The sequence below is a fragment of the Fukomys damarensis genome, unplaced genomic scaffold (assembly GCF_012274545.1).
Source record: "Fukomys damarensis isolate Sample0158 unplaced genomic scaffold, DMR_v1.0_HiC HiC_scaffold_23, whole genome shotgun sequence".
Classification (NCBI taxonomy): domain Eukaryota; kingdom Metazoa; phylum Chordata; class Mammalia; order Rodentia; family Bathyergidae; genus Fukomys; species Fukomys damarensis.
This window is the reverse complement of record NW_022900935.1, coordinates 51,048,217-51,070,366: the sequence shown is the minus strand read 5'-3', so window position 1 is coordinate 51,070,366 and position 22,150 is coordinate 51,048,217. Positions and strand designations below refer to the sequence as shown.

Here is a 22,150-nt window from a genome sequence, read left to right as displayed (position 1 = left end):
CCTTTTTTTTTTTTTTTTTTTTTTTTTTTTGTACCAGGGATCAAACTCCGGTCCTTGGCAGTAGAACCACGGAACACTACCATTGTTTTCTTTGGTGCTTTCTTTCTTGGATTTGCCATCGCTCACTCTCGAATTTATAAGACACAGAGAACCAGGCTTTGGTTGTGGCCTTGGGGGAGGAGGAAGTGCACTGCTTGCCCATCTCTGAGGCCTAGGACAGATCTCCCTGGGCAGCAGGGCCTGCTGGTTCCAGGTGACAGAGAGGCCAGCTTTCCAGGGTGCTGGATCTGTGCTGGGGTTTGTGACCAGAGCTGCACAAGCGTAAGTACTATAGTCTTAACTGGTGCAGCCCCTCAGCAATACGGTCTGGTGTGGCCCTTGGAGGGCCTGAGCGTTGACCAGTGGAGGCCCCTGATAGTGGTTCCCATTGTCAGATCTCCCTGCTTGCTCCAAGCACAGATGGAGGTGAGGGCTCCATCTTGTGTTCCGAGGTACTTCCTTTTATTTTTTTCTTTTTAAATTTATTGGTACATGTTAGGTATACGGTACAGTTACATTCATCATTGGGCTCTTGCACCTTTACACAACACAACTTGGTTCTTATTTTTTCCCCATTCCCCAGCCTTCCCTGTTTACAAAGATATTGTTTCCATGTTTTTCCTTCTCTCATATTTTTTTCTTTTGCCTTCTTACCTCGTTTATGCTAGGCAAGTGCTGTACCACTAACCTTCATCCAGCCCTCTTTTAAAATTTTATTTTGGGATAAGGTGTCATTAAGTTACCCAGGCTAGAATCAAACTTGTTATCCTTCTGCCTCAGCCTCTCTGACAGTTGAGATTACAGGCATGCACCACCACATATATATATATTTTAGTGTCAATTTTTGTTTATATGTCTCTTCCTCTTAATAGAATCTAACCTCCTTGATTGTAAGGGCTGTACCTTATCTGTTTTCATATCTTTGGTGCTCAGGACATAATGAATGTTAAGTAAATATTTTCTAATGCATTTAATTTTCAAGAATTTTATTGACTTTTTACTATAAGAAAAGTTGTTTTCTAGATGCTAGGGATTATAAAAGAAAAAATTTAAAGCCGGAGGTGGTGGCACACACCTGTAATCTTAGCACTCAGGAGACTGAGGCAGGAGAATCACTGCAAGTCTGAGGCCAGCCTGGGCTACATAGTGAGCTCATCCTAAACTACATGGTGAGAGCCTATCTTGGGGAAAAAATTTTTAAATGTACCTCATATCCTGAAATAGCTTGGTATCCAGCTGGGAAAATAAACTCAGTCATTTATTCCTTAGTTCATTCAGTTGTTCCTGAGTACTTACTGAAGCTTTCGTCGTATTGGCCCTTGGAGTAAGTCAGTAAAAGATAAATTCAATGTGTGTGCCTCACTCACAAGTGACTTCCACTTTAGCAGAGAGGACAGTTATAAAATGAGCACCAACAGAATCTGATAAATGCAGTGATATCATTTGTAATGATCATTAAAATATGAAGTAAAAAAGTAATTAGCTCCAAACCGTAACAAGCTTGGAGGCTGCCAAGTACAGGAGGACATTGAGAAGCATCTGCTGGGGCTGGGGATTTAGCTCAGTGGTTCTGCCGCCTGCCTTGCAAGCCCAAGGACCCGAGTTTGATCCCCGGTACCAAAAAAAAGAAGCATCTGCTCCGTGGTGCACTACCCCAGCAAAGCCTCTCGGAAGACTCACATTCAAAACCCGCTGAGCTCTGCCTGACCAAAGGTTGCCAAACCTGTTTGCTTCCTCCTTGCTGTGTAGCATCCTATGGAGTTATGGGAAAGGCTGGGGTAGACACCATTGGTAAGTAGATAGCTGTTGGTCTTACCCGTTGTAAGGACGCGGCCTTTTAAGAAATGGATGGCCAGGCACCCCCCAGAAGCCACCAAGACCCTTCCCCCACCATGGACAAGGCATGAAAGGGAGGGAGGAAATTCTTCCAGGGAGGAAGGGTCTGTGTGGGTCAGGATGGCTGGAAGAGATGGGTCAGTTTGACCCTAATGGAGAGAGAGTGTGAAGAGGGGGACCAGGGTGAAGCTGGGGAAGTCAAGTGTGGAGGGCCCTACCTGGTGGTGTAGCAGATCCTAGTGATTGATTGATTCATTGTGAAAGAAACAGGAGATGCCAGGGCTGAAGATGATCCTACTAACGGGGCCTGGAGCCATGGTAGAAATATTTACAGAAACAGGAAGGCCCCTGGGGAACAACTTTCAGAGCGTCAAAACCATGTTCTCATCATGTTGAAATACCCCAACTTATCTTTATTAACCAGTGCTGAGGGCCCCATCTAAAAACCCATTGTGAGAATTGAATTTTCCACCCTACCTTGAACAGTTAAAAATCAGATTTGTCTGACTTCTAATTTTAGAAGGAACCGGGCTGACCTTCATTCCGCTGTTGCTAACTGGAGCCCTGTTACCTGGGTGACTAGATTTACAATATGTCAGTATGCAAATACCATCTGCCCAAGAGGAAGAGCGAGAGAGCCCTTGCTCCTGCAGGGTGGTCAGCAGTTCTGCGAACGTCTCCTCCTCTGGGAACAGGGTGGGGGCCTGGGGCTGGGGCCTGGCCGAGGAGCAGAGATGCAGAGAGGAAGATGTGACGGTTCGTTTTCCCTCCTGCTCTGCTCCCCTCCAAGGAGTTCTGCCTGCAGCAGGGACAGTAGGTTGCCTGGCCGGTCATTAGGGATGCACACCCAGGGATTCTATGCTGCATTTCTTCTGGTAGAGTGAGCAAAAGAGGAATCTTTATCACTCCAGTGGGTAACAAAACACTTAGATCCAGATAATTGGAGTCACTTAATGAAGACCTTGAATATGCAGTTCTTGCCTCCCAAAACACCACAAGGAAGCTCATTTCTAGCTGGTGAGTGTGTGAGCTGGGCAGGCCAGCCGCCCTTACCCGGTGAGCTTTGGGGAAGGCTAAACTGAAGGGATCTTCTCCCACGGAACATCTATATTCAGCTCTTGTTCTGTGTATTGTTTCAGGCTGGGGCTGAGAATCACATTTGGAAGCATTCAATCCCGAAGGCAGGGATGTGCTGCTGTTCCTTCTCATGGACTAACTGTCACGTCAGCTGTCAGCTGTGGGAATCTCTCCCACCCACACATTTGGCGAGTCCAGATTAGGTGGACTCGTTAATTTTAATTTTTACTTTCAAATCTCAAGGATGTCCATGGCTGGGTGTGCTTTCTTTAAGGGCTGTGTGTGTTGGAATTTGTGTGGGAGGAAGACTTACTTTCCAGGAGCAGGACCCAGGTTTCTTGGCTAATTTTGTTTCCCCCCAGTGACTTCCCCTTGTGACCTGCTCTCCTTTGTTCTCTTTAGCTCTGCTGTCTCCTTCCTTGTTTAAAAAAAAATTCTTCCTAGCATCATCATAAAACTGCCGGCAGCACGCAGGAGCGAGGAAAGGTGCTTTCCTAACCACGATCATTTCACCCAGACCTATAAATAACCTGTGCTCAGGATGCTGATCACGTGGCCAAGGAGCACCCTGAATGACTGGATCCTGGAGCGCGACTGCCTAGGTTCAAATCCTAGCTTGACTACTTACTAGCTAGGTGGCCAGGGGCAAGATACCTACTCTCTCTGTTCATCAATTTCCTCATTTTCTAGTGATGATAGAAAAAGCACGACCTGTAATTCATAGAGTTGTGCGAATTAAATAAGTACAGTATAAATATTTTGGAACCATTATCAGCCTGGAGAGGCGAGCACGCATGGCAGCTTTGATGAGGACTTCTGTCGTGCATCCGCAGAGATCCTGGTGAAGGAGTGACGTTTGGATGTGAGCACGTTCAACTCCAGGATGGGCTTGCGGGCTGAGGCCTCCCCCTTCCTTGTCTCACAGTGGCTTCCTGTCTACCGCGTGGTGCCCTCCCCTGCTGCTGGGCTCCTGGTCCCTTGCCCACTTGTGGTCTGTGCTGCATCATTGGCGCGTTAGGTGACGCTGTCATGGGGAATCATGCTAATTGCCCGTATGTCAGGCTGAGCTCTTTGTGGTCCCTGTGAAGTCATGAAAAAAACATCCTTTGCTGGAGAGTTGCCAGTGACGTTTGTTCAGTGGACGATGGGCCCCAGTCGGTGACTGAGACCGTGCTTGTCCCGTAGTTTACTCTTGGCCTTTGAAGCTATTTGGTTGGCTTGTGGTGGTGGTGGTGGTGGTGGTGATGGTTATTATAGATAGACTAAAACTATTCAGAGTAGCTGGGCATGGTGGTACTCGCCTGTAATCTCAGCACCCTGCGTAGCTGAGGAAGGAGAATTACAAGTTTGAACCCAGTCTAGGCAACTTAGCGACTTAGTGAGACCCTGTCTCAAAATAAAAAAATTTTAAAGGGCCAGGGATCTAGCTCATTGTGAAAGCCCCAGGTTAGATTCCCAGCACTGCAGAAACAAAACAACACTATCCATACTAAGTATGGATACATTACAAGTGGGATACATTACAAGGAGACATTACAAGTGGGAATGTAAAATGGAACAGTTGCCTTGGAAGAAGCCAGAGGGTTCTTCAACAGGTTAAATATGTTGTTACCATATGACCCAGCAATTCCACTCCAAGAGAAGTGAAAATATATGTACCCATAGAGATTAATACTGAAAGGCTCACATCAGCTTGATTCAAAAATACCGAAAAAGTGCAAACTATCTAACTGTCCATCACTTAATGGAAAAGAATATGTGGTATATCCATACAGTGGAATATTATTTGCTAATGAAAAGGTTGTCCTGATTTTTTGCAACAACATGGATGAACCCTAAAAAGAAACAAACTAGCCACAATAGAGCACTGATTGCATGGTTCATTTCTAAGAACCTTCCAGAATATGCACATCCGTAGAGATGGGTACTAGGGGATAGGAGGAAGGAATGGAGAATGTCAGTTCCCGAGTTTCAGGTTTCATTTGGGGCAGTGAAGATGTTCCAGAATAAGTGGTGATAATGGTTGCACAAATGTATCCAGAATTGTATACTTACAAGAATAGGAACAACATTTATGAAGCCTACTACTGAGCTTAAAGTCATTTCAAAGATTCCTTTTTCAAGAGTTGCTGTCACCTAAAATGAAACAGTGACTTAATTTGCCAGAAAAGCATGAAAAATGATTTGAGGCCTAGGGGAGGGGTGGTGGTAGCTCCTTGGTAGAGCTTAGCATGTGTAAAGCCCTGAGTTTAATCCCTGGCACAGAGTGAGAGGGAGACAGAGAGAGGGTGGGAGAGGAGGAGGAAGAAGGGAGGAGAGAGAGAGAGCAAGGAAAGAAAGAGAAAGATTTTTTTCCATTTTTAAAAGAATTTTTGCACCCTAAATCTTTGAGTATAAGTTATATACGTGTGATTCATCCGAACATTCTATGACTGCCTCCCATGTGTGATTCTGTAATTGACTGCATTCCTGATTGGGCCCTCAAGTAATATTGAAAGCAACTTCTATAACAGCTCTAGAAATGCCTTTCTAGGTCATGCCCACCTGTGCCCTCCCTGGCCTCCCCAAGGTAATAATTTATAGCCGTGTCCTTGTAAAGAGAGGCTTTACTGTTTGCAGAAGTGCTTGGGCCTTTTCAGACTTATGGGGACTCAGTGCGTTGAGTTTATCCTCGGTTTGCAACTAGAGAATTTCCCGGGACGCCCTCCAGCCCCTGAAAGAGATTGATCTCCGTCCCTGCAGATGGATTCTTCTGGCTTGAATAAATAGTGGGGTCAGAGTAGTGCCAGCTTGGTGCTTCCTTGGGAGGAGGGTTCAATGCCCAAGTACCACCTCAAATGGACTTCATGAGAATAACAGACTCGAGAAAAACCAAAAGCAAACTTCAAAATGTCCTGTGATCACACCCATCAGGACGGCTGCTGTTCTGCAATGCACAAAATAAGTGTTTGTTGGTGGGGATATGGAATAATCAGAACCCTCGTGCACTGCTGATAGGTATACAAAATATGCTACTGGGTCAGGGATTTATTTAGCTCAGTGGTGCCGCCATCCTCCTCACAGGTGCAAGGTCCTGAGTTCGATCCCCCGTACTAAACAAAATTAAATGAATAAGTAAAATGTGCACCTGCTGGGCAAAACAGCTTGGTGTTTCCTCAAAAAGTCAAAGCTGGGAAAAAAAAGTCAAACCTGGAATTTCTGTGTCACCCAGCCATTACGCTTTTAGGTCTGTACTCAAAACAGATTAAAGGAGGGACTCAGACAGGTACACGTGTGCTAACGTCCCTAGCAACACTATTTGTTATTATAGCCAAAATGTAGATACAACCCAAATGCCTGTGAAACTAGTCATGGAGGCCCAGACCTGTAATCCCAGTACTCTTGGAAGGTGAAGCAGAAGGATCAGAAATTCAAGCCCAGCCTGGGTAATTGGGCCACTCTGTGAGACCGTGTCTCAGAAAGATAAAGTAAAGTAAAATTAGAAGGCTGGAGATATAACTCAGTGCAAAGGCCCTGAGTTCAATCCCCAGGGCTGTGCAAAAAAAAGAAAGAAAGAAAGAAAGAAAGAAAGAAAGAAAGAAAGAAAGAAAGAAAAAAAAGGTCCGTAAGCAGATACATGGGTTAACAAAATGGGTCTGTTCAGACACAAAAAGATATGTAGTGTATGGTTCCACTTTTATGCTATATAGAATAAACAAATTCATAGAGACAAGAAATAGAAAGAGGCTCTTGAGGGGTGGGAGGGATGGGGAATTGTTTAATGGGTACAGGGTTTCGGCCGAAGATAGTGTAAGAGTTCTGGAAATTCATAGCGGTGATGGTCTCGAAGCATTATGAATAAACTTGTTTTGGTTTTTTTTGTTGTTGTTGTTTTTGGTACCGGGGATCGAACTCGGGTCCTTGCACTTTCAAGGCAGGCAGCGGAACCACTGAGCTGAATCCCCAGCCCCCATTGTGAATAAACTTAACGTCACTGGATTTTGCACCCAAAACCAGTTCAAATGGCTGCGGCTGCAGGCCGGTGGTAGACTATGTGCCTCGCATGTGTGAATGTGTGAAGCTCTGGTTTCAATCCCCAGCACCACCAGAAAGAAAAAATAAGGTTAAAATGATGAATTTTGTGTTCTATATATTTTACCACAGTTAAAAAAATCAAAAGAAAATGTATCATCCGGTGAAGAACAGTATGTCTTTCGGTCATTTCATGTACTGTATTCTTTTTTTCTCCCAACTCTTTGAAGCCATGGTAAATTGTATCTCACTATGGCGTTGCCTAGGGGACCTGTTCCCATCCTCCTTGAGGAGGATTCGCAGAGACTGAGGGATGGCCGCCTGCTGACGCAGGGAAGGACAGGGCCACCACTTGACCTTGAGAGAACCAGTTAATAGAATCTCTGTCCAGGTCATTAGAATGAGTCCAGTGTGCAACAAGAACGCAGAAGATGGATTTTTAAATGTAGCGATTCCTGGAAATGTTCCCAGTTTACTCTTACTTTGCCTGTCTTTATTAGCTGTCTTGGGAGAGTAGGAGTTGACAGTCCTTTGCTTTTCTCCATCAGTTCCCTGCTTCTTTATTTATTTTGTAACAAGGAAGAAACAATCTTAGGCTGCCGTTACTTAAAAGAATGTCTGCAGGTGGCCAGCCACACACCCTCTCTGGCAAAAAACACCACGCCCCGGGGCCTGAAAGCCTCCTCCAGAGTGGGGTGAGGGAAGCTACTGGGACTTTCCAACTTTCAGTCCACAGAGGTGCCTTGGCCATATCTTCCTCCCAGCATTGCTAGATGGTTACCCTCAGAGTCACCTGCCGTGCCAGCTAGCTTACTCAAGCGAGCAAAGGAGTTCTGTGACCTTCACATACTAGATCTTGTTGTTTTAGGTGTGAAGTGGGTTGGCTCACTCTTTCAAAACAGTGAGAACTGCCATGGTTTAGTTGTTTTGCTTTGCTTTGCATTCGTTCTACCCTTCTGTCATCTGAAGAGCTCAAAGACTGACACTAATTGTCGTTCCTGAAAATATGTCTGCTTTAAACTGGTACTATAACTCACCTTAATGCGGTGGGTTATTTTCATAAAGTATTTCATGAAGGTTTGATAGGTGCCATTAGCATTGCAAACAGGGCGTCTTTGCATTCTGGAGAGACCCCGAAATCTCAGTGGATGAACCTCTTCGAGGTACACCGCATTACCAGGCCAAGGTACTAAGGCGAACATTGGCAAAGGGGTCACAAGGCTGCAGCTACTCATCCCAGGAAGGCTCTGTCTTCATTTTCTCCCTTTTGATGCTTGGGATTGGCTGTGGGTTTATTTTCTGTAGTAAACACAAGAGCCTCACTTTCTTGCTAAAGGTCAGACTTGTCATCATCAGATCTTACCATTTACTTTAATTGCAGCCGTTTTCACATTTTCTGGCAAATCAGATCGTTAGAGAGCTCTGATGATCAAGTTCACGCAGCTGGTAGCTTTGTGTCTTAAAGATGGAAACCTTTAAAAAACACTTATTTGCCATACACTAGGTCTGTTGTTTACAGGTCTGCTTCCAGTGTCTGTGAGGCCTGGCACACAAGACGTGGTTGTAGAAAGGACAGTCCGCACTGCACAGGATTCTTAAGAACCAAGACTGTCCCACACTCAATGTAGGTCTGCCCCAAATCCAATGCATGGAGAATTCCCGCGTTTTGCCCTTAGAACCAACTCTTCTTGTGGCTTTCAGCTGAGTTCTAGAAGTTCCTGTTTTTCTCTCTTAAATGGTTCTTCTGGGCTCCCACTGATGGCTGGCTTGTCCTGTGTCTCGTTTATAAACACAGAGGGATGACATACCTATTGCCTCCACTGATGTTATAAAGTAGTCTGTAAGTGCTGCGTGAAGTCATTTTGCCTTTTCAATCTGTGAGTCCAGAGAATCCGTGGGGCCCGAGTTCCAGCCCCCAGAGTGAATCAGCATTGCAAGACGGTCGGCGGAACGTGCACTTTTACTTGCTGTATACTAGGAAGCATTCTGTGACTCTCCTTTGCCCAGCGGAGCAGATTATGCTCTGAGATGCCTGAGTGTTCTTGAAGTGATCTGCAGTCTGGCTGCGACCACAGGGATGGTGTCGCACTAGCACCAGCGCAAAGGACATCCTGAGCCCTTTTCTTGGAGTGAATGGCTCTATTTCTACTCAGTTCAGTCCAAAACTTAGGACAGGTTAAGCATCACCGTACAGTGTTGTTTATATTAGTTTGTCACAAAAGGGGGATTTTTTTTTTTGAATTAAATGTCAATAACCCAGCTCCTTTTTATCAGCTTTTTCATTCCTGCACCCTGGCATAATGGCACAGGTATTACGTAAACAAGGCACCTCAGATGGGCTGCTTATAAAATCCAGGAGAAAAGATAAATATGTGATGATGTGTGCTGATATCCTGAAATATGAGCTGTAGGTTTGTATTTTCTTTGTGAGATCGGATATTGGTTTTTGTGGCTTATTGACCTGGCAGAGTGACATCTGACAGAACACCCAAGAACTTTACACCTTTTTTATTTTACTTACTTCCTTGTCTGCACGGAGAAATCTGCACACTGAATCACAGAGCTTGGAAGACCGAGGGGTTAGCTGATCCTGTCCTCAGGCTGTACAGTACCCAAATCAATGCCACCCCTGGAGGGAAAGATACACACCACTTTCTCAAAGAAAAAGTGATCAGGGTCTTTCTTGCTGTGAAGCGCCTCAGTCGGAGCCTCAGGCTGAGAAGCAACTGCAGGGGGCAAGCTTTGAAAAGTGCTTACCGTAGGTGGAGGTCAGTGAGAACCTGCGCTCATCAACACGGTGAACCTGAAGGTTAGAAGGATCAGAATGTACCTGTGCTCCGTGAATCACTTTTCCCTTGTGCCCAAGCTTAACAGGGTCGTGCACTGCACCATGTCACAGCCGGCAGCATGTTGCTTTCGAGGTGAGTAACTGGAATCTTCCAGAGTGATCTTATTATTTATGGTGTCTAAGTTGAGGGCACACTACGCAGATGCCTCCCCTGGCACGGCATGTCTCACATGATACTATCTCTGTAGGAAGTCATTGTCTGTTTCTCCTGTCCCCCTGTCCATTAAAAAAAAAATTCATAATCATGAAAAAAAAATCACTGTGTGCGCATAAGTGGCTACCTTCAAGTATGAGCCATTCTCACTAATGAATTGCATGTTCATGGGCTTGGTAATTGCGATGCACCATACACAGTATAAAGTGTACAGTTTTTGGTGTACAATTCAGTGACATGAAATACAGTCCCATTACTGTGCAGTCGTGGCCACCATTCATCATCAGAACTTTTTCTCTTGTCATCCGGACCCAAACCCTGCACCCATGGAACACTAACTCCCCATGCTCCCACCTCCCCGGCCCTGACAGGACACCGTTTAACCTTCTGTCCCTGTGGATTTGACACTGCTGGATTCCTCATATCGTTGGGAGTCCCCAGGTTTCTTGTTGTACTTTTGGGAAGTGTTTGAAATGAAACTTTTACAAAAGGAAAAAATAATCTTGGGCAGATGGTCATGTTTTCTTTGGTGTCTTTTCTTCTTTTCTTTTCTTTGTGAGGCTGTCTCACTATATTGCCCAGGCTGGTCCCAAACTCCTAGGTCTCAAGCGATCCTCCTGCCTCAGGCTCCCAGGACAGCTGGGACTCTAGGGTTGGCCACAGTGACCAGCTCAGGTCTTTGGTTTCTGTGTTGCACAAGTCTGTGGCAGATGCCTCATTCTCGTATACTTCATAGAACTGTGGCAGAAGAGGGACACGAATGAAACAGACCTCCAAGGCCAGGTCAGACACGGTGGCAAGCAGAAGGAGCGATAGCTACGGCAGTTTGTGAACAGTTTATGAGAGTTTAATTTGTGGATTTTTCTTCCTCACTTGATTCACACCATGTCCTGTGAGATATTTTATCGGCCCCATTTTAACAATATCAAAATGTGGCTCAGAAAAGTAAATTTCTAAGGTTACTAAGCTGAGTCAAAGGCAGAATCAGGACACTGGCTGCACATTTCTTTTCTAAGACCTCAGTGCTTTCCACTGTAGGACACTGTGAACAATTATCACCTCTCTGTTGGCCCAGGTAATAGCTGGTCCTCAGGAGGCAGGGTTTCTCCAGACGCGTCCCTCATCACCAGTGCCCCGCCTCGCTAGCTAGCAAGCTCGCCACCTTCTCTGATGTCCGACCAGCAGCCTCTGGAGTCTCGGCGATGTCTTGGGTGGCACAGTGGCTCTGCTTTGATCCCAGCTGGTCTAGATGAGGGTCTAGACCAGCACTGTCCAATAGGAAGGTGTGAGTTGCAAATAAGAATTTGAAATTTTACCATAGCACCATTTTTAAAACATTAAAAAAAGCAGGTGGTACTAATTTTAAGGCTATATTCTTGTTAACTCAATATACCCCAAAATACTACCATTTCAATACATAATCATATGAAATTAGTAATGATCTATTATTTTTCTCCTTCAGATTCTTTTGTTTTAACCTCGTAGTATTGAGGATTGAGCCCAGGGCCTCTCAAGCACTAAGCTACATTATATCCCTAGTCCTTTTTATTTTTTGTTTTGAGACAGGGTGGCCAGGCTGGGCTCTAACTTGCCATTCTCTTGCGTCATCCTCCCAGAGTGCTGGGATTACAGGTACAGGCCACCACAGCAGGCAGATTGAAGAAATGTAAAATGAATAAACAGCATGTCAAATGCTCACTAGCCGTGTATGACAAGTTGTTCTACGCTAAATACCTCCTTGGTGGGCAGCTCAAGCCGCCCTGGACTGGACCCCAGTGCGTGTAGAATAGAACATGGGTCAGCAAACGTTTTCTGTGGAGGGCCAGATAGTAGGTAATTTCGGCTCGGGGAGTTCCACATACAGCCTCTGTGACAGCTACTCGGCTCTGTCTCTGTAGTGCCAGAGCAGCCATAGAATGAACACAGCCATTTCCCAATAATACTTTATTTTAAAAGCAGGCAGCAGAGCACACAGTTTGCCAACCACTGGAGCAGAATATGTGTCCCAGCTCTTTGGCTGTGCTGTGGGATTTTCAGGAAACAGCTCTAGCCTCTAGCTTTCTGAGATAGGGTTGTTAAAGCCTGGACGCATTGCATCTCCTTCCCTGTGTGTAATTACAATTTTGACACCACTTAGTGTGAAGCTGGCAACCGGCCTGCATCTTGTGTGGTTTACCTTTCAGATGTTCTCTTCCGTGGGGTCTTTGCACAGCAAGCAGCGATTGCTTTAGCGTGTGCTGAGCATCATGTATTGAGAATGGAGAAGTCTGGAAGAAAGGTTCTAGTAAAAGCATTAAGGGGCCTATGAATAATTGGGAAACCTCATAAGAATACCAAATTATATCACCCTCCTTCTGCTTGTTCTGCACAGCTAGAAAGCAGCAGGAGCTAGCTGGAAAAATACCTCATTTCACATTAAGTCAGAGGGAGCAGTGTTTCTCTCTTTGCTAGGTTCTGTGGCATCTATTCATTTTGATGGTAAAGACCAAAGTAGGCATACATTCTTGAGTGCCGACTCCAGGTCTCCCCAACTCGTCTCATCAGGGAGTAAGTCCCCTGGGAGTTGATTCCCACTGTTTCACACCATGATGTTTGGAAACAAGATTGGGACTCAAGGAGGAAGAGAGAGGGGACAAGCGCATGGGCACAGGGATTGGTGGGATTGATCCCTCTTTGATTTTTTGGGGCGGAGGACACAGGCTCCAGGAACTCTGAGCTCAGCAGTGGGGAAGGATTAAGTGAAAACCATTTGTAGCTTGGAATTCTGTCAAGCCTGGAGCTTTGGGCCCAGTGCTTTTTCATGCAAGGATGAGGGTGAAGGTATTGCTGGTGCCCAGTTAATAGCCCCTTGCCTCACTATGCATTTATGGCTGGAAGTTGGACTGTGTTAAGTAACTTGGTGGAGCTCGCTCCTGCAGTCTGCAAAAAGTCTGAACTGATGAAACTGCTCAGCTTCTCCAAGCACATTCTGCAACTCTGCCTTACCTCCGATTTTCCAGCGATATCAGACGTGCAGCACTTTTCCCTGGGTGGGAAAGATCTGGATCCCCGCGATGTTTTTTTGAGCACAGAGATAATTATTTGGGGTAGCTGCTCTGATGATAGCTCACACGGAGGCTGAGCCTGCAGCGCAGAGCTGTCTCTAATCATGATTGCCTGTAATGATGATTACCCAAACTCTGGAATTATAACAATAGATTTTGCAAAGTTAGAGCATAATTGCTCCCCCATTCCATATGTGAGCTCAGATTAAGCAACTTTGATCTTTCAGTCAGACTTTTGTTACTCAACTTTGGAAATAGTGGAATTCAGAGTCCTGGCTTTCTGCCACACCCCCTGCACCGCCCCCCCTTAAATCTTAGTGAGGCCCAGGTTTGTTAAAGCAATACACCTGTTAAGGGTAGAAGGGCTAAAGTTGGGTGAAATAGACAGAGTACCTGCCTGTGGCACTCAGGTCTCAGCCCTGCCGTGTAGAAGCCAAGGAAAATCTTCACCCTCCCTGAGACCCGACTTCTTCAGTTGTCAGTACTTAACCTGACTGAATCATTGCATTAGAAATGAACATAAATCCGGGGATTCAGCTCAGTGGTGCCACCACCTGCCTTGCAAGCCCAAGGTCCTGAGTTTGATCTCCGAAACCCCCCCACCACCAAATGAAAGTAAAGTAAACGTAAAGCTCCTAATGGATGCCTTGAACTCACAGACAGTTGATAAAGCTATGCCAGGTCATCGTTATCATCATCATCAAATTCTATTATAAATTTTCAGGCTTTGAGGTCTTCAGAACCTTTCTGAGTCTTTGGAGTTTGTAGTCTCCCTTTGGAGACAGTTCATCTGGAGTTAGTGATCAGGTGTTAGTGGCACTTTCACTAAATTTGACACAGAAGTCTGTAAGGTATTAGTATGAAAGAGGAAAAAAGAAACAGGCCCCCTAAGGGTGGAACACTCCGGCCTGGCCCCGTTTAGTCCCTGTTCAGTAAATGCCCACACCACATTCTGCTGAAAGAAAGGGCTCAGCCTTGAGCGTGTTTTTGAGTAAGGTCTTTCCCCACGGTCTCAAGGTAGAAGGTCTGGAATCACCCAGGATTTGGCATTTTTAGGAGGATCTCTGGCAATTTGGAAACAGGTGTTTCGAGGACTTTCTGTCCCTTCCCGCTGCCCCAACCCAGCTGCTGTTTGCCGCTTCTGTCTGTGAGTCAGTTTGTGATTTAACAACACAATACACTGCTTTGGGGTGGCCCAGCCCAGTGGCCACAGCCAGCAGAGCAGGCCTGACTTTTGTGTGAGGAGAGAGACAGTCACAGAGCCCTTGACTGTCTCAGTGTCTGGTCTCCTCCCCCGCAGCCATCACCACCAAACATCTGTAGTCACCCCCAGTCTGACACTGGCTTAGGGGGCTCAGGCTGGCGCCTGCCCTGTGCTAGCTCCTGCGGGAGCCGCCGGAATGATCAATGAGGCAGCCAGGCCCTCCCCTGGCCTCCGGTGAATCAGCTGCCTCGCCTGGTCCCCCTCCACCGCAGGAAGCACTCGAGCTGAGCCCAGCCAGGGCTGACTCGCGTCTGGCTAATGGCTCTGCTGTGTCGTGCACCAACCTTGTCCCATATATTTTTCATGTGTGAGTGGGCTGGAGCTCCCAGAGACTGTTGGCTGGCAGACATAGCTTTTCTGAATACTCCCACCAAAGCCCTTGAAGGGACTTTGGGATGAGAGTGTCTACTTCTGACAGTCAACACTTTCCCCGAATATTGAAATGAAATTCACATAACATAAAATCAGTCTTTCTCTTTCCTTTTTATGATGCTAAAGATTGAGCCCCGGGCCTTGCCTGTCCTAGGCAAGTGCTCCACCACCAAGCTATTAAGTGCAAATTAATCATTTTAGAGTGAACAATTCAGTGGCATCTAGTTCAATCATAATGTACAACCAACCGCCACCTCTGCCCAAAACACTTCCATCACCCGTAAAGAATCCTTGCACCTATTGTACTAGTTTTTTAGGGCTGCATAATAAAATGCCTCCTCCTCATGGTTTAAACCATGCAAATTTATTGTCTCACAATACTGGAGGCCGGAAGACTGAAATCAAGATGTCCACAGGGTTGTTCCCATCTGTTTCAGGATTGGTCCTTGGCTGTGGGTGGCGCCATCACTTTGAATTGTCTTCCTCCAGGCCTGTCCCTGAGTCCCCTTTTCTCTTGTTTTAGATGAACACTAGTCACATTGAAATAGGCCCGTTCTAATGATCTCATTGTAAGTTGTTTACCTCTATAATGGGCCCAATTCCAAATATGGCCACATTCTGTGGGGCAAGGGATTAGGACTTCACTCTGTGAACTTAGAGAGGGACACACTTTGGCCAATAACATCCATTAAACAGGTTCAATATATTATTAGTACTTTGTTCCTTTTCATGGCTGAATAATATTCCACCACATACAGACATTTATTTTTGGAATAGCAAGTACCAAACACCTGCAAGTGACATTTCCGTGGGTAGGGCTGAGCAGCTGAGTCCCCTGTACCAGGCTTAGGTGCCCAGATATAATAGGTGAAGCGCTGATCTAACAGGTCTCCATAACCTACAAGTCTCCAATCTATGAAGTTGCTGTTGCTGTTGTCTTTGAAGACTGTCAATCTTTGTGAACAAAAGTAAAAGCAGGGTTGGACTAAGGGGAAGGCGGGTAGAGTTTCTGATCTGTTGATTCATTTTGAAATGGATTTTATCCTCTTTCTTCTTCCTGCTGTTATCCCCAGCACTTCTCTTCCCCACCCCCAAGTGCGCAAACACTCACATTCAAAGCACTTTAAAATACGGAGCTTGGGCAGAAGGGCATGGCCCAGATAGGAATCGCAACCTTTTGAGAAGACCCAGCTGCTCACTGGCTCCTGTTGTCATGGTTACCGGGCCCTGTCCCTGGGGCTGGATGCGGACTAGAGACTGTTGGAACTTTTTCGCACTTCTCTTCCCGCACCTGCCTCAGCTTGAGAGAGGGACCTTTGGACCAGTGTTCTCTCAGCTTTGGTACTGACAGCACTGCCGACGTTACATTTCACCCACCTCTTTAATTTAAAATCTGTTTCTGTCTCTTCCACACATAGCGGGGAACCCACATCCCTGCCAGCCAGGGCCTCTTGGGGAGCCACTCTGGCCCCTCCCCCTGTCCCAGAGGCCTCGGTGGTAATGGCACAGTGTCTGTATTGGGTCGCACTGAATCTGCAGGAAGGACCACAGCAGAGTCATGTCACCCTGCCTCCTGACCCTGAGCAGACATGTCCCTCTTGCAAAAGTTATTTTACTCCCTCCTGTCTTCTCCTCCTCTATCAAATTAGTTTTGTCACTTGAAAGTCTCCTAGGGAAAGAAATGCCTGCTGGCTCCATGGTTTTCAGACAGGCAAGAATGAGTGTGGAACAACAGAGGTACAGACAGGACAGAAAGTGTTCCTAGCATTTGTTGCTCCATTTTGTGATTTTTAGGGTAAATCATGAGCCTTCGGAGAGCTGCTTGGGAGACTCCATGCTGAGAGTGGATTGGATAAAAAGTAGTTGAAGATCCTGAAGATGAGCCAGGTGTCGTGGTGCACACCTGTAATCCTAGCACTGGGGAGGCTGAGGCAGGAGGATCACTACATGTTCGAGGCCAGCCTGGGCTACATAGAGATACCCTCCCTCAAAAAAACAAACAAAAAAAAGATGCTGAAGATGGTCCTCAATGTGATGCGGCTTCTGGGACTTGGGTTCTTTCTTAGCCTCAGCCCCTTTCATGGGAGAACCCAGCATGTAGAGCTTTTCAAAGCTCCCAGGTGATCTGATGCCTAGTCACCACCAGTGATAACTGCTGTTCTGAGGGAAGGGAGGAACAAGAGCCAGGCGATGCTGTGCCCTGCAATGCTGCTAATTAGGCACAAAGCAGGACAGAAATAATACACCTTAGGCAGCCTTTGACCAAGCCAAATAGAATGTTAGATCCACTAAACCCTGTAGGGCCAAAATGGAAAGGAGACTTCGGTACCCACTTTCTCTGCTGCTACCCAAAGGCCGGTCTATTACTGACACACACCCCCCCAGCATCTGTGGGGGATGCAGAATGATCACAACGCCGTGCCATTTCTCCGTGCAGCTCACACGGAGCTCTCTTCCTAGCTCTGAGGAAAGTCACATTAGGTCCAACTGGCGGCCGTCTTCTCTTAGCAGAATGTGATTAGCTGCGCCGTGCACCGTGGACGGAGGGGGCTTGTCAGGCTGAGGCTGACTTACCTCTCTGTCTTTTCTCTCTATGCTGTGCAGTACAAAATCGGACAGCTGTACATGATCAGCAAGCACAGCCACGAACAGAGCGACCGGGGAGAAGGGGTGGAGGTCGTCCAGAATGAGCCCTTCGAGGACCCTCACCACGGCAACGGGCAATTCACTGAGAAGAGGGTGTATCTCAACAGGTAGGTCGCGACGGCCCGAGTGCGCCAGGAACGTCCTCCGCATGGCGTGGCGCCCCCTCCCCCAAAGGCTGTGGGGGGGTGCGAGAAACGAGATCGTGTGGAAAGTCGTGTGTCTGCCCTCTATGTCCACCAATCTCATCGCTTCCTAAAACAAAATCCGCCCTGTCCATCACCTGGCATGCAGAGAAATAGACCTCCGCTGCGTTTTCATCAGGAGGCATTTTTGTCTTGCATTTCCTATCCCTTTCATGACATTAGGTGAAATCTGATCTTCAGAATTAAAGAACTTTCCTTTTCCTCTTGCTCAGTGTTAGCTGTGGGAGAAGTGGCTCTGCCTATAAAGAGTGCTGAAGGTGGCAGCGTGCCCTAGGGTCTTGATTTAGTAGAATTTCCACTCACTGGTAAGTGACCACTTAGGCTCCAGTAAAGGGAAATGACAAAATGAACAGTCACCTGTCAGCAGAGTGATGTACTCTTTCTGAGGTGGCTTCCATTTCTCAAGTGGACCCATACTTCCTGTGGTAGAAGTTGTCAGTCTCCACTTGGAGGATAAAGCATCAGGGGCTGTAAGCCAGAATTAAAGAAGACCACCACTGCTGCTTTGCGAAATGTACCCTTTAATCTCTTTGCTATTTTCTCATCACTATGGCCCAACTGACTCTTAGGGCTTCTCTGATCTCCCCACCCCACGTACTCCCACCTAGCCCATCTTCTTCTATTCAGTTAATTTCTGGGTCAGAATACTTTTAGGGAGATAACACATGGAATATATTTTATTGCTGTTTTACTGTCTTCCAGCAATCCAGTCTTGCATTAGTGTTTTCTATGAATACTATCACCCGTTGCCTCCTTGACTGGCCCATTTATGATTGTTCAGAAACATTTCCAACATGCTAGCCAGACAGTGTCCCCCTGCTTACTCTCCGACCCTTCCCCACCCCCGGGAATATTCCGTGTGGCCAGATGGTCCTGGATTCCAGTACTTACACTGGTTCACTGTCCAGCAGGCTGACACAGACCTCTCGGTCCCGATGGGAGACTTTGAGTCCCATCTGCCAGGCTGGAAGGGCATTTTTCAGAGTGGTATTCTGACAGCGAAGGCCTTGGACTGATGAAGCCAATGGGTTTTCATCTGTCCAGGGACATGGTACCAGGGAATTCCTGAGTCATGGTAAAATGGAAATGAGATTGATCACAGGCATCTATTAGAAACTGAATTTTCAGGATTTGGAGTCAGTTCAGCCTCCAGCTAACTGGACCTGCAGCAGTCACTGAACTCTTGGGTTAGGCCTGAAGATGCCTTCCTTACAGAGGCGGATTTCTTTGGTATTCTTAGTGTGGGAGGGTGTGAAGTAAATATTGAGCAGGTTTCCCCTCAGGGATCACCTTTGTTGAGCTAGAAGTGAGGGAGATACAGGGAAATAGAAACTATGGAAAATTCCATTTCTTGGCAGCCGATGACATTCTCTTAACTGACTGCCTGGGGAATGTTCCTTGTATACCAAAATCAAGAAAAATTTTAGAAGCTTTATAACTTGCTGAAACCAAATACATTGTGTCCAGCTGTCTTTGTCATGTCTGTTTTCTCTATCAAAATGTATGATATTTATTTTAAAGGAGAGTCATAAACATTAGTAAGAGGGAAACTTGTTATAAATAGAATATGTGGCCTTCCAGTAATAGTAACTAAGAAGATGAATGTAGACCCTCCCCCACTTCCTATGACAAACACAGGATGAAATAAAACAATATAAAGCTAAGCTAAAAAATAAAAAATTAAATAACAAAGAAAGAGGAAATCCTTGGGTTGTAGGGATAGAGGGGAACTTGAGCCAGCGTGGGAAGCAGAGCGGTGGGTGCTAAGGTGGTGGGGGAACCTCAGAGCCAAGTGTAGGCTCTGGCTTCTGGGGGCGGGGGTGTCAAGCCCATAACTGAGTAGGAAATGTGGCCTCAGGCGCACACAAATGGGGAGAACTGAGAATTGGGCACAGAAACGCCTTCGGACAGTCTAGGGCCAAGAGAAGTTACCACCTAGAGACCCACACTGAAAGAGCTGCTGAAGGATTTAAGAGGAAACCGAACCCAGGAGTATGACAAGGAGCATCTGTTTATTTACACAAATAAACTGATAAGCAATTCTGAACAGACACAGAATGTTTTAAAAACACTAATAATGACTTATTGAGGGTATATTTATAGAGTCTAAACAGTGACACCGAAGATAGAAGAGTAGTGATTATAATAACAAAAGTCCACTGAGATGTTGATATTGTTTAGGAATTGGAGATATCTGTTTATTATTATTATTATTATTATTATTATTATTTTTGGTACTGGGGTTCGAACTCAGGTCCTTGTGGTTACAAGGCAGATGGTGGAACCACTGAGCTAAATCCCCAGCCCTGTTTATTATTTTAGACTTCTTAAGGCAAGGATGTATATTTAAAATGTAAAGTTAATCCCTGATCCCCAGCACACACACTGCTGTGAACCCAGGGCCTTCGCAATGAGCCACACCTCCAGCCATTTTTCAGTGTTTATTTTGAGAAAAGTTCTCTCTAAAATGCCCAGGCTGTGTTTGAACATGCGATTCTCCTGCTGCAGCCTCCCAAAGTGCTGGAATTACTGGCTCACATCATCTTTACTTTTACCAAACAAAAGGTAACTTCTGAAGGACTATTAAAATAATAAATCACTTTTAAAAGAAAACATGAGCAATCCATAGAAGGCAAGAGACTAAAGAGAGAAGCTCAGTGACAGCCTGTTTGCCTCACCATACACAAGGCCTTGGATTCAACCACCAGCGCCACAAAAAATAAAGAATGGAAAACATAAATTTTAATGGCAACATAAGTCAAAACATAGAATACTCACTTCCGCAGTCACCATGTGACCTAGTTCCGGCCAATAGAACAGAAGATTTCCCACCCTCATTTAGAAAAAAAGGGAGGAGGAGGAGGAGGGAAAAAAGGAGAAGCAGGAGGAGAGGGTAGGGGGAAGGGGGGCAAAGAAAGCTTGATGGGGCAATTAACTCCCAACATGTCAGATGTCAGATGTTCCAAGTTCATGGTCTCACAACATCAAGGAATGAAGTCATCAACCAAAAGAGGAAGTTAGGAGACTTTTATTGGAAATAAGGAAAAGGATATGTCCTGGATTTCCAGGTGGGGTCCTGAGTGGGTAGCCACTGGAGCTCTTTGTTGAGAGTATTTCATACAGCAAAGTCACAGCATGAGTACAACGTGGTCAAACTACCATCAACCTATAATATTACGAATACAGTGGCTTGGCTAATACTGATCCAATAGGGAAACAAGCCTCATAGGAAGAGAAACTGGAAAGAAAAAAAGGCATCCCTGGAAAGGGGTGGAACTGTGGCTCCAGATGTTCTGGTCACCCGCCCATGCACCTGATGCCTGTCTGAGCCCTCTGGACCCAGTGGTGCTAATTACAGTATAATCTCAACCTGCTGTTTATCTCTAGGGAGACTCACAGGCCTGGCTGTTACATGTCCACCTTGAGGCCTGGCTCTCTTTGGATCCTCCTCCAGCCACAGTTTGGAGGTCTCTGTCTTTTGCACTGACTCTCTCAAGAGCCCAGTCACTCTTGACTGTCAGTTAATTTCTGTCTAACTTAGCTGTGTATAATAAAAGGAAGAAAGACACCCTGAATTCTTGCAACGTTATTTCCCAGTTGGTTGAAGCCGAGGCCAAAGTATGTCCACTTCACAGGATCAGTTGTTTATGTTATTCGTATCAGTGTTTTATTTATGGAATTTTAATAAGACAACCATCAGTAAGGAAAGTAGAAGGAAAAGAAAGGACAGAATGGAGGGAGACTTCTAGAAAGTCATATAGTGCTTACCATATGAGTGCTAATAACAAAACTGTGTAGTAAAAGTACAAAAAAGAAATTATAAATCAGTCTCAGCTAAAACATAGACGTAGAAATCCTGCATAAAACATGAGCAAATCAAACAGCTCATAATAATAATGATAATGATAAATTATTACCTCATCAGATTTATCCCTGAAATTCATTACATTAACTTTTAATAAATCTGTCTATGTACTTGTCCACAGTAGGGTCAGGAACAAAGTAAGAATCACTTCTTTCAAACATTGTGTGACGGGCCTAACTAATGCTCATACCAAGAATGAGCAGGGGTTGTAGCTCAGGGTTAGATGCTTGCCTAGGCCTTGAATTCGATTCCCCAGCAACAACTATATACAGGCAATAAAGAGATAAAGAGGAGGAGATAAAATTATCAGTTACAGATAAGATTGACTAATGGAAATTTCAGACATCCCAGGGAATTGCTAACATTAATATAAGAATCTGGTGAGATTGCTGGGTGTATATCTAAATATAGAGATCGACAGCATCATTGGACAGCAAGAAGAAAAAATGCAGAAGTGTAAATTTTTAAAATTCCATTTACAGTAGAAAAGAAACTATGGATACTATGTGATAATCCAAGATGTGCAAAAAAATGTTTTTGGAGGAAAAATATAAAGTGCTTCTTGCGGCCATAAATCCTGAGACAGGTGGTGAGATATATACCATATTCATGGATTGGAAATGCTGTATTATACATTTGGCATCAATTTCCAAATCAGTCTACACATTTAATGCAATCTAATTAAAACGTCAATTTTTAGGGGCAGGGATTTGGCTCAGTGATTCCATCACCTCCCTTGCAAGCGAAAGAGGCCAAGTTCGATTCCTGGTACCAAAAAAAAAAAAAAAAAA

At 45.4% G+C, this 22,150-nt stretch overlaps 1 protein-coding gene across 5 annotated transcripts in view; it reads left to right on the top strand.

Moving 5' to 3' along the window:
- Pitpnc1 (phosphatidylinositol transfer protein cytoplasmic 1) overlaps window positions 1-22,150 on the top strand; it is a 229,247-nt gene that overhangs the window by 74,982 nt on the left and 132,115 nt on the right. For all 5 annotated transcript variants that reach the window (XM_033767534.1, XM_033767533.1, XM_010616793.3 and 2 more), the window contains exon 2: window positions 17,250-17,398. In XM_033767534.1, coding sequence (XP_033623425.1) covers window positions 17,250-17,398 — 149 coding nt within the window. The remainder of the gene's footprint in view (window positions 1-17,249; window positions 17,399-22,150) is intronic.